At 37.6% G+C, this 12,947-nt stretch overlaps 1 protein-coding gene across 1 annotated transcript in view; it reads left to right on the top strand.

Annotated features, from left to right (window-relative positions):
* Dpy19l2 (dpy-19 like 2) overlaps positions 1-12,947 on the top strand; it is a 103,311-nt gene that overhangs the window by 32,285 nt on the left and 58,079 nt on the right. Inside the window, exons 10-12 of the mRNA XM_006991681.4 lie at positions 6,754-6,831; positions 8,020-8,106; positions 9,116-9,175. Of these exons, the coding sequence (XP_006991743.1) occupies positions 6,754-6,831; positions 8,020-8,106; positions 9,116-9,175 (225 nt within the window). The remainder of the gene's footprint in view (positions 1-6,753; positions 6,832-8,019; positions 8,107-9,115; positions 9,176-12,947) is intronic.

Here is a 12,947-nt window from a genome sequence, read left to right as displayed (position 1 = left end):
GGTATTCAAATATTGGTAAATTTCATAGAAGATTCTCAACTCAAGACTCCTGGTTCCTTGCAAGTTGCTATCTAGTTCTTTCTTCAGTGAACGTCAGATCTGGCCTGAAGGGTCCAAGGAAGGACAGTCCTTGTTCATCAAGTCCACAGAACCTTCCACTCAAGAACAGTGAGGACCTGCTAGCCTTTGATACAGATGCTGAAAGAGGCCTCCAACTGTGTCCCCACAGGCAATTGGATGTTCCTCCTCCTAGAAGATGTTGCTGTAGCACTTCTACTTGAGACCCAACCTCCCTCTCCATAAGCTTTGTCTGACTTGGCATCCTGTTAAATACCATTAAACACTCTTAAAAATACATTGTAGGAGTGGATTTCTACAGATTAATTAGATGCTTCAGTTGTTGTCATGATGCTTAATATATAGATTAAATTATCTCTTTGTAAACCAAATAGCAGATGACAAGGAATATGTTTATAGGATATATATTAATAGTTTCAAACCTTGTAACTAATTAATTTACTTTAACATTTCTGAACACATCTCTGATTTTAGAAATATAAGTTTCCCAAGGACTTGAACAGATTCAAATCCCTCCTTTTGTTTCCTGGAGACAAATTCTTAACTCTGCTGAAGGCTACTCACCTTGAAGCCAGTGTCTAAAAGAAGCACCTGGAAGCAAGAGGCCATGCCTGTTCTCTGTATTTCACAGTGGACTTACCAACTCTGCTGCTTGTGTCTGGAGATAGAAATGATCTTTTAACCAGCGATTAAACTAACGACATTGAAGAAACTCTGCAAAATCTTTGCCTGTTCAATATTTTTCTCAACCAAAGCTTGGCTGTGGTGTTTTAGAAAGTGCTGAAGATGAGTGAATCCTCACTGTATTGCTAGGTAAAATTAAGAATGGAAGACTATGTGTGCCAAGCTTCAGAAGTGGGGGCCATTTTGCTTCAGTCCCATAGTAGTCCAGTCCAGCAGGTAGCACTCGCTTCCTCTAACCGATGAAGGCCACAAGGCCCAGGCATCCAGTTAAGCCAGGCTTGCCTGTGAAGCGCCTGCACTTTCTAGTTTGCTTTGAGGCACACAGCATCTTAGAACCGAGTTCTACTCAAGGCTTCCATCTGACTTTATTGTTTATATTATTGTTTTACAGAAAGGTCTCCAACTTTTATGCAGCATAGATAAAAGAAAGATACAATTGAACAGTATTTCTATACATTGGATAAACTATTAATTAAATTTACTGTTACTCAGTGGTTTTCCTACGTAAAATACAAAATTAATTTTCCTCACAAGGTGACCTTATGAACTTTCTTTCATATCCCATAACTATTTTTTAAGTGATCTAGACTCAGTAGGAAGCACACAAAGCAATTGTCTCAAAGACCCTTAAAATCTGCTTGTTTGTTTTCTCTCTCTCTCCTTTTCTTCTTTCTTTCATCCTTTTCCTTCCTTTCTTTCTTTACTGTTTTTTTTCTAAACTTAGATGAAATCTTGGATTATTCTATATATTTATCTTTTGTTTACAGAAAGAAAAATAATTTTAATTTAATCACAGTAATTCTCCTTTCCATTTCTTCTCAAAATTTTTAAAATTAATATCTTAACAATATTGTATTTTTCCAGTCATAGAATACAGAATATTCTTCTACTTATTTAAGCTCTTTAAAAAAAATTTAATTCTGTTACTTTTTTGAGGTTTTATTTGAGAGTGTAATAAAATCACATAATTTCTCCTTCCCTTTCCTCCCCTCAACCTCCCATGTACCCCTCCTTGCTCTCTTTCAAATTCATGGCCTCTTTTTAAAACATTAACTGTTGTTTTACATACACACACTGTAATATGTATGAACATATATTACTAGTCTGTGTAAGGTTACTTGTATGTTTTCAGGGCTGACCATTTAGTATTAGAAAACCACTGATGTGTTTTTCCATGGGGAACACTATTTCTCCCTCTCTCGAAGTTCCTTAGTTGCCTGTAGTTCTTTCTGTCGAGCTGAGGCCTCATGGCCTTCTGTCCACTTTGGGTTGTCTACTGTTGCCTTTGTTAAGCTCACAGTTAGGAAGCTATGCTGATGAGATTGTATGGGTGTAGCTTCCAACACTACTAGGAGACACAATCCCAGTTAGTTCTCTGATTCTCTGGCTTTTTTTTTTAAATAAAAATAAATCTTTTTATTTAAAAAGGGGTAATTGATATATTAATATTTCAAAGTGTCCAGTCCATGTTGGAGCCGAAGAATCAGAACTGTGTGTCTGCTAATTCTTTTTTTTTAATTTTATAATTAATTTAATTTTACATATCAGCCACCAATTCCCCTGTCCTCCCTCCTCCCACCCCACCCCCAACATTCCCCCGACCCTCCCCCCCATTCTCACCTCCTCCAAGGCAAGGACTCTTCAGCTCAGCCTGGTAGATTCAGTTAAGGCAGGTCCAGTCCCCTCCACCCTATACCAAAGGTTGAGCAAAGTGTCCCAGCATAGGTCCTAGGTTCCAAAAAGCCAGCTTATGCACTAAGGACAGGTCCCGGTCCTACTGACTAGGGGCCTCCTAAACAGTTCAAGCTAATCGACTGTCTCACTTATCCAGAGGGCCTGGTCCAGTTCCATGGGGTTCCTCAGCTATTGGTTCATAGTTCATGTGTTTCCACTAGTTTGTCTATGTGCCTTTTCCAATCATGGTCTCAATATCTCTTGCTCATATAATCCCTCCTCTCTCTCTCGACATTTGGACTCCTGGAGCTCCACCTGGGGCTTGGTCATGGATCTCTGCATCTGTTTCCATCATTCACTGGATGAGAATTCTATCAAAACAGGGTGTTCAGCCATTTGATCACCAGAGTAGGTCAGTTTGGGCTTTCTCTCGACCATTGCCAGTAGCCTATTGTGGAGGTATCTTTGTGGATTTCTAGGGACCTCTCTAGCATTTTGCTTCTTCCTATTCCCAAGGGGTCTTCATTTATCATGGTCTTTATTTCCTTGTTCTCCCTCTCTATTCTTGATGTAGCTGGGATCTCCTGCTCCCCTAAGCCCTCTTTCCCCCAACCCTTGCCCTTCATTAACCCCCTCACAAACAGTTTGCTCATGTAGGTCTCATCCATTTCTCTGTTGTTGGGCGAACCCTGTGTTTTTCTTAGGGTCCTCTTTACTAGGTAGCCTCCCTGGACTTGTGAGTAGCAGTCTAGTCATCCTTTGCTTTACATCTAGTATCTACCTATGAGTGAGTACATACCACGTTTGTCTTTCTGAGTCTGGGTTACCTCACTCAGGATGATTTTTTCTAGTTCCATCCATTTGCCTGCAAACCTCATGATGTCATTGTTTTTCTCTGCTGAGTAGTACTCCATTTTGTGTATGTACCACATTTTATTTATTCATTCTTCAGTTAAAGCGCATCTAGGTTGTTTCCAGGTTCTGGCTATTACAATGCTGCTATGAACATAGCTGAGCATGTGCCTTTGTGGTATGATTGAGCATTCCTTGGGTATATTCCCAAGAGTGGTATAGCTGGGTCTTGGGGGAGATTGATTTTCAATTTTCTAAGAAAACACCATATTGATTTCCAAAGTGGCTGTACAAGTTTGCATTCCCACCAGCAGTGTAGGAATGTTCCCCTTGGTCCACATCCTTTCCAGCATAAGCTGTCTTCAGTGTTTTTGATCTTAGCCATTCTGACAGGTGTAAGGTGGTATCTCAGAGTTATTTTGATTTGCATTTCCCTGATGATTAGTAATGTTGAGCAATTCCTTAAATGTCTTTCAGCCATTTGAGCTTCCTCTGTTAAGAATTCTCTGTTTAGCTCATTTCTTAATTGGACTGTTGGGCATTTTGATGACTAATTTCTTGAGTTCTTTATATATTCTGGATATCAGCCCTCTGTCAGATGTGGGGTTGGTGAAGATCTTTTCCAGTTCTGTAGTCTGTCACTTTGTCTTGTTGACCATGTCCTTTGCTCTACAAAAGCTTCTCAGTTTCAAGAGGTCCCATTTATTAATTGTTTCTCTCAGTGTCTGTGCTACTTGGTGTTATATTTAGGAAGTGATCTCCGGTGCCAATGCACTCAAGAGTACTTCCTACTTTCTCTTCTATCAGGTTCAGAGTAACTGGATTTATGTTGAGGTCTTTGATCCACTTGGACTTAAATTTTCTTACAGTCTTCCTGCCTTCTCCTCTACAATGTTCCTTGAGTCTTAGATGCTGGAGTTGTTTTTAAGTGTATCCATTGGGCCTGGATTCCACAGCTCTGAGTTTTGGTTGGTTGTTGTTTTCTGTAGTGGTCTCCATCTATTGCAGAAATGTTTCCTTAGTGAAATGTGTAAACTACATTTATTAGTGGGTATAGGACAAACGTTTATGGATTGTTGTTACGAATTATGGCGATTTAGTAAAGTGGTGACTGTAGGTCATTTTCCTTCTTTGGAAGCTTACATGGGGCCTTCTGAGACTATGAAAGCTAGTCCTCAGGGAGAAGGCATTCAGCTCAGTTACAGCTTGGGTACTTCTGAGCCTTGTGTCTGAAATAAGTGCTGTCTTTAAGCAATAGGGACCGTCCACCTCTTGGTGGCAACCATGAAAAGAGCCTGCAATGTTTTGAGGCTCTCTTGGACAACCAATCCTGACCAATACCTCAGAATAGGGCTTCTTATGCTTGGTGTTGGGATTTTGTGAGTTGGTCTTTGGCTCTTGAAAAGAGTATTGACAGTAGAGATGGAAAAATTTTATTTAAACTACATGTGAATATTTATACACCAACTTATGCATATTATACTTTTAGTAGATCATTAACAGTATGATTCCAAATGACTTTTTCAGACATCTTTACTGGTACTTTTCCTTTCTCTTTTCTTCTGTATTTGTCCCCACCCTCCTCCTTAATAAGAGTCCCCCCTTTCCCATTTCCCTAGTCAGATCACTTGTACCCTGTTATTCCCCTCTCTATTGCTTCTACAACCAACTACCCTGACAATGATCTCTTTGTTCTTAACTTTCTTGGTTTGTAGTATTCATGAATCACTGGTTTTTTTTTTTTTTTGTTTTGTTTTGTTTTTTGCCTCTGAATTTTGAGAAGTCTTCAGTTGCACTTATTTCAATATAGCCTCCTCTCTACTTCCTCCCTCCTCCTGAAATGTCAGTGTCACACATGGGTTATGTACCATGTGCTCTACCTTTGCTGTGCTTTTTCCATATATTTTCCAGGGTTTATAATTTTATGCTTTCCTCAGGATGTTTTCCCCTAACCCATCTTGTAGCACACCTCTTCCTTGTTTATGCTACATTTAAACTTAGCTGTTGGGGTCTTCTTTCAAAAGAAGCTTTGTTTATTTCATTTGAACCCTTGGAGATAGTTACCGACGGTTGTGAGCCATTGGACGTGGGTGCTGGGAACTGAACTCCAAACCTCTGGAAGAACAGCAAGCCCTTTTTAACCACTGATCCATCTTCCCAGGCTCCCTCTCAGCCTCTTAATACTAATTACTGTAATATTTAGTTGCAGAATTTTAGTTTGGTTCCTTTCTTAAGACTGTTAGTTCTCTTCATCAAATTTTTAGCCCTACCTATTATGTGTCCTAGACCATACAAAACAATTTTATGTTTAATGATGTCAGGCATGCTTTTGAATGTCCGGAAAGATAAGAATATTCCATCTATCTGTCTGTCTATCTATCTATCTATCTATCTACCTATCTATCTATCTATCTATCTATCTATCTATCTATCTATCTATCCATCTATCCATCCATCCATCCATCCATCCATCCATCCATCCATCCATCCATCCATCTATCTATCTATCTATCTATCTATCTATCTATCTATCTATCTATCTATCTATCTATCTGCCTACCTATCTATCTATATTTTTATTTATATATAGAGAGAGATAGATATAGACACAGATTTTATATATATATTTTATATTTGTAAAAAAAAAAGTAGGCGAGAAAAGAAAGTGCAATAGGGGAAATTGTGACACACTGAACTCATCTGGCCCTTCATATAACGTTTGCTGATCTGTGTTGTAGGAGATTATTTTTACCGATCTATTTCAGGAGTCTTTGTCATAATGCCTTTTCTATTCCCATGCCTGGTTGGTTTTAATGTGTGATTTAGGATTAGCAAAAGGCTATGTTGATGATCATTTTCTCTAGGGAATAATGAATTTGTTTTCAACAGGCAAAGGCACTAGAAATGTTGAATCATTGTCACTGAGTGAGATGACCCAAAAATGGATTTTGTTCCCTCTGGTGGCTTCCTTTTTTCTGGCTCACCTCCAGAGTTAGACCTCCCAAGCCTCAAACCAAAGCCTGACAATGTAGGAAATATCCTTCTCAGGGTGCCTTCCTCACAGTCTGCCCGCTCAGCCTGTTCATTTTCACCTGCTGCACAACCAGTGTTCTCAACTGCGGTTGGAACTGCAGAGCTATTCTGGAAGAGAAATAACCCAAATGTCATAGTCAGAGGTAGAGACTCCCGTTACTCCCTGGGATTTATCTCCGTGGTTCTTAATTGGCTTGCTAATAATAACAGTAATAGTAAAAAGAACCATGAATACTGAGCCCTCATATATGCCTAGACTTCTGTATGTTTTCCTCAGCTGTTTTATTTCTAGGCTGGAAAGTTAGGTCACATCATTTTGCTCTTACCATAAGATAGACAACTATTCCCTTGTATTTGCTTTTTCTATGAATAATGAACTGTGCATTTTCTACATTTTTTTCACTTTGGGTTTTTTTTATATTTTCATTTCAGATAGCCTCCTTATTTCCCATGTATGTTGTGGGATACATTGAGCCAAGCAAATTTCAGAAGATCATTTATATCAACATGGTAACATTTTTAATATTTATAAGTCTAATATTAAGATATCTCAGTTTGTAAAGCATAACTAATTTTGTTTCACGTGGTACTTCTTTTAGTATTTCATGTATTTGATAGTGACGATATCCAGAGAGAAAGCTTGACATGCTGATGTCAGGCTCTGTGTTGTGCCGTGCTTTTTTTTTTTTTTTTTAAACTGGCAACCATACCATAGATGGACTGTCTTCTATAAAGCTTTTATGTTTTTAAAGATGTGTTTATTTTTGTTCTACATATATGAATGTTTGTGCATGCATGTATATGCCCTGCATGTATGCCGAGCCCACAGAGTAGAGAAGAGGTCTTCAGATCTCCAGAAACTGTAGTTACAGGTGGTTGTGAGATGCCATGTGGGGACTGGGAACTGAACCTGGGTCTGCTGTAAGGGCAGCCAGTGCTCTAAGCTGCCCAGCCATCTCTCCAGCCCTTTAGTCTTTATTTTTACATTTTAATATTGCCATTAATTTTTTTTTTTTTTGGTTTTTCAAGACAGAGTTTCTCTGTGTAGCTTTGTGCCTTTCCTGGAACTCACTTGGTAGCCCAGGCTGGCCTCAAACTCACAGAGATCCGCCTGCCTCTGCCTCCCGAGTGCTGGGATTAAAGGTGTGCGCCACCAGCGCCCGGTGCCATTAATTTTTTTTAAGTGCCTTTTACATCAGGGATTTTTAACACTGTGAAAATGTGAAATTTTGCAACTGGAATTTTATACTGTTAGTTTCCAAATGCATCTTCCTTTAAATCATGAAATGATAATAAATCTTTATAAGTTATAAAAATCATAAAATGATGCAACAAAACATTAGTGAAAACATATTTATCATTGTCTTATTATGTCACTCCATTATTTAAACTATAGAAACCAAAGTAGCACACAAAATTTTAAATTCTGGTATAAGTAGTTTATGATCTTGAATTTTAATACTTACAACAGTAACTTGAAATACTATTTTTATTTAGACAAATCCATTAATACTATAATCAATGGCTTATATGATATGATCAATTTATATGTTCTACTTGTGTGACAATGTCATAATGAAGTATGTTATGTATAGTGAATATACACTAATAAAAATGCTAAAGATATAATTGTCTAACCTGTCTCCGAAGTATGAGTACATGTATTGACTATGAATCATTTTTGTTTCCTTATCTCAGGGTTCTGTTATCCTATGTTTCATTTTGATGTTTGGGAATCCAATGTACTTAAGTTCTTATTACTCCTCATCTTTGTTAGTGACGTGGGTAAGTTGCAGAAAGTCAAGCATAGGTTTTGAGGGAAAGGGGGATGTGAATAGCTATGTTTTTATGAAGTAGAAAGGATGTAGGAAGCAAAGATGTTAAAACTCAAGGGCAATCCACGAATATTAAATCAGTGCAGTGCACCCAGGATAGACAATTTTTGATTTACTATTTCTGGTATCTCATTATAGGAAAATGTGAGGGAACAGAGAATAGTCTCAATTCTGGCTTGTGCATATCAGAAGTGTGACTAAAAGTAATAAAATGGATTTGTTGAGTCATCATTGTAAATATAAGAAATAAAATATGATGGTTTGTTGTCAAAACTGCCTCAAACCAGCCTAAGTCCACCTATAAATATTATAATACCAAACTGTTGCCAATAGCCCCTTAGTCTGGCTATTCCTGCCCAAAACTCACCTAGTGTATCACCCCTACCTACCCAAACTGGAGTAGAAAATTACTAATGGCCAATCTTGCCTGTAAGAATCTGTGCCTGAGAGACATTAAAATAAACAGGATGTGACGGTAGAGATGAACCCACTCAATTTTTGTTGAGAAAAACACAAATATAAGCAATAGAGGAAATACAAGGCCTAGATGGTGTGTAAGATTGGACTCTCCTGGTTACTTGATAATGTGGAAACAGAGGAAAGTTCGTGTGTTCAGCATTATAAAAATTGATTGTGTACACAGAGCAGTTGACTTTCTTAGCCTGGTACTAGACTTTCTCAGTATTATCCACATCCCACCTTCTTTCCACAGGAGTTACCATGTAGAGCATGTACCACATAACTCACTGAGGTAGAAATGTCATTCAAAAGGCAACATCTTATCACACAAAGCAACTTCTTATAGCTTCAAGGAAGTTTATCTTGTCCACAATTTGGAAAGTCAATAATTAAGGCAGAAATTGCAGATGTAGTTGAGATAGAAGGGAATGATTGTTTAATTATTAATTGTAAAATAAATGTTAATTTTTTCTTTCTTTTTTTGGTTACATGTCTTCTAGGCAATAATGCAAAAGAAGAATAAAATTCAAAAATTGGGATCTTCTGAACTCCACTTCTGGGTAAGAATTAATATTTTTAACAGTTTCTTTCAATCTGTCTTTTTATTTCTTAAACTGAATGAAGAAGTAGGATTCATTAAATAACGAAAAACAAATGTAATGATCTTCTAGGTTCTTTTTGAGGCATTCCTGTGCCATATGGTGAAAATGGAGAAAGATTTGTCTACCAAGTAGTTGACAACATGACACTTTTAATATGCTGTTGGGCCTGCCTAGAGTCAGCTGTGTAGCTGGGTAGAGGTGTGTGGATTGAAGAGACAATGAAGAAGACAGAAAAGAGTCAAGAGTTCCGCTGGTAAATGCCAGACAGCAATGGCAGATGGCCCCGAGTTTATTTCACAGCCAGCTTATATACAGTTTTGAAGGACAGAGGTAGAACAATGCACAACACAGGCATTCAACCACTATCTATCCTGCCTTGCACAAGGGAACAGGCAGTTTCATTTTCTATCTCAATGTACCTCTGGAAGGCATCAGCAGCTTGTGTCTAACTAGATAGTATGTTCCCTCTTATGGGCTAATCAGAACTTTCTCACAGCCCTTCAAGGAGACTCTGTGGGCTAATCAGAACTTTCTCACAGCCTTGGAGCAAACAAGCTTGAACTCTATTGACTCAGAATAGACTTCAGATTCAAATTGGGAAACTGAGTCAGTTGTGGGTTCCCACAGTTCCTCCTTTTTTATTTATTTAAAGACTCCCCTGAGTCTCTCAGATGACCGTGCCTGTCTTAGGTGTTTCATGGGAGCATGACTTCCATCATTCACGTCCTGTCTTAGGTTGAAAGGAGGCAAAGAAAACTTACCTGTCTTTGGCTACCTGCCTCTGGTGTCAAGTCAGAGGAATGTGCGGAACTTTACTCCATGGAGTTCCGATCCCAATCTCTGCAATGAGTTCAAAATCAGCTTGAGAATCATAAGCAAACGGATTGTGCGTACTGAGACACATGCTCCAATAGCTACAACACTACTCAAGGGTGAAGTAAATGATGATCATGATGGGATAGCCCTTTTAACTTGTTCTAGAATATCTTCAGCTGTTTTAACTGCATCAAAATCCAATTTAGCCTTTCTCATTTCTAATATATCTTGATGTAATTTAGCCAAATCTAAGGATTCATTAGAATCATGCAAAATTCCTTTAAGATGTGCCTTAACCCTTTCTCATCCAATAGCACTTTCATTATACACAGAAGATGTAACACAAATCCATTAATAATTAGCATGGCATTTCAAATGCACTCTAGCTTTCAGGCTTTGGAATTCATCTCCCAAAAATTGTACCATATCATATAAAGCATTCAATTTATGTTCTACTTTTACATCAATATCTTCTTGAATCTCTAATGTCATAGAGACATTCATAGACAATTGATTAACAAACCCTGCTGTCTGAATGGATTGAGACAAAGTCACTGAAGCCACCATAGTAGTAGCAAGCATAGTAACAAGAGCTGCAATTCTTGCTATAACTAATCCAGCAACACGTTTCTGGATTAGTTTTGTAGCACTTTATTATCAAACCATGGATCATTCATAGAATGGCAATATAACAAAAGAAGGTTGTTTTAACAGTATTACATGAATGTGATTATCCATTTTGGAAATAAAATTGGTCAAAATACAATTAAGACATGATACTTTAAACACAGAACCATTCATAGAAATATTTGCTTTACCAACTAAAAAAACATAGGACATTTTAACACAAGCTAAAACAGTTCCTTTGAAAGGACAAGCATATTTCAAATGACTGGAATATCCTGCGACTATTCCTATGGCAGTAGCAAGTTTCCAAACATAAGTGTGGAGATCCAGTACTGGAATACCAAATTCCAGCTGACATTCCTTGGTCTCAAGATTCTGCTGTAGACACAGGATAAGAGTCACTATAATCTTCCTGATTTCCAGACCAGTCAAGAATATACTGCTGTATCCCTGTAATGTTGTACCTTAAAGGAACAATGCCAGTACATCATCTCCAAAACAAAGTTCTGTTAGACTCTCACAGTTATTTTGTACATGGAGGAAATCGTTGAGGGGGTGGAGTAATATTTGTCCAATTACCTTGAGGAAGCAATAACTTTGTATGACTGGTACATTGTTTATCATGTCCCAGTACTCGTTTTGGAAACACTCCAAGACATCCCTCCAAAGTAATATTTTTTACAAAACATATAGGGATCCCTTTACCATATCCAATGTAAGAAAAGTTGCGAGTAATGTTGGAACTCTTGGGTGACAGGTGGATCTAAAAGCCTGGTATCATTAACTGCAACCATAATTTCTTTTCCTTCCCAAGTTGCAGGATGTAGAATTGGTGGATCAGGAAGATAGGCCCAATAGGTCTCACTCTGGCATCTCTGGATGGTCATCAGCAACATCAGGATCAGCATCTCTCTGCTCCATACACACCGCACCAATCTTTCAGGCAACCAACAAGCTTCATTTTATTCCTGTGAAAAAACACAAACATGCCCTCATCCCCTTATCAATACAGAATCGGGGCCCTTCCATAAACTATTACAGGGATCTTTCCATTTAACTAGAGCAAATTTTGTGGTGGTTCCTTCATGCCAAAATTAATCAGCTGCAGATTTTCCAGCAGCATCCTCATTTAAAAATTTTAAAACAAATAAGGCATAATTTAAAGCATTGTGTGGTGACTGGGGGTACAACTCCCCCTCCTTTAATTTTTTAAGATGTATTTTGAGGCTGCTGTGAACCCTCTCAACAATACCTTGTCCTTGAGGATTACAAGGAATGCCTGTTTTATGTTCAATTTGCCATTGAAAACAAAATTGATAAAAAGCTTTACTAACATATCCAGTTCCATTATCAGTTTTAATAACTTTTGGTATTCCCATATAGGAGAAACACTTCAGGCAATGAGCAATTACATGCTTAGTAGCCTCACCAGTTTGAGCAGTAGCCATTAAAAATCCTGAACAAGTATCTATAGTTACATGCACGTATTTCAATTTTCCAAATTCTATAATGTGAGTGACATCCATTTGCCATAAATGATTAGGAAGAAGACCTCGAGGATTTACTCTAAAATGAGGTACAGTTAAATATTGAGGACATATAGCACATTTCTTAACAATTTGGAGAGCAATTTCTCTTGTTAAACCAAATTGTTTTCTTAAGCTTTTACTATTTTGATGATGTAAAGCATGTGATTGATGAGCAAGTTCAACTTGAGATAAAGCGATTAACTGAGTAAATTTATCAGCTGAAGAATTACCTTCAGCCAATGGACCAGGAAGATTTGAATGTGCTCTTATATATTCCACAAAATATGGCAATTTTCTTAAATGAATGGCATCATGAATTTGTTAAATAACTTTCTTTATTTGCTCATTAATAGTTTTAATATAAGAAAGTTTCTGTAACTTGAAGAGCTCTATAAATATATTGACTATCTGTATATAAATTAAATGAATTATCTTTCAGAATTTGAAAGATCATTGTGACAGCTCTTAATTCAACCACTTGAGCTGAGGCAGGAGTAGTTTAAACTATATATCCTTTACCATTAATCATATAAGCTGCTTTCCCATTAGATGAACCATCAGTAAAAACCAAAGCAGCATCTTTTACTGGAATATGCTTTACTACTTTGGGAAAAATAGAGGAATGTATCTGAGCAAACTGTAATAATTGATCAGCAGAATAATGATTATCAATTTGACCCAGAAATTGAGCAAAAGTAATTGCCCAAGAATCAGTATTTTGAAATAACCAGTCAATCTGTTGTTGAGTGAATGTCACA

Source organism: Peromyscus maniculatus, chromosome 7 (assembly GCF_049852395.1).
Source record: "Peromyscus maniculatus bairdii isolate BWxNUB_F1_BW_parent chromosome 7, HU_Pman_BW_mat_3.1, whole genome shotgun sequence".
NCBI lineage: Eukaryota > Metazoa > Chordata > Mammalia > Rodentia > Cricetidae > Peromyscus > Peromyscus maniculatus.
The sequence above is the reverse complement of the archived record's forward strand: the minus strand, read 5'-3'. Positions and strand labels throughout refer to the sequence as shown.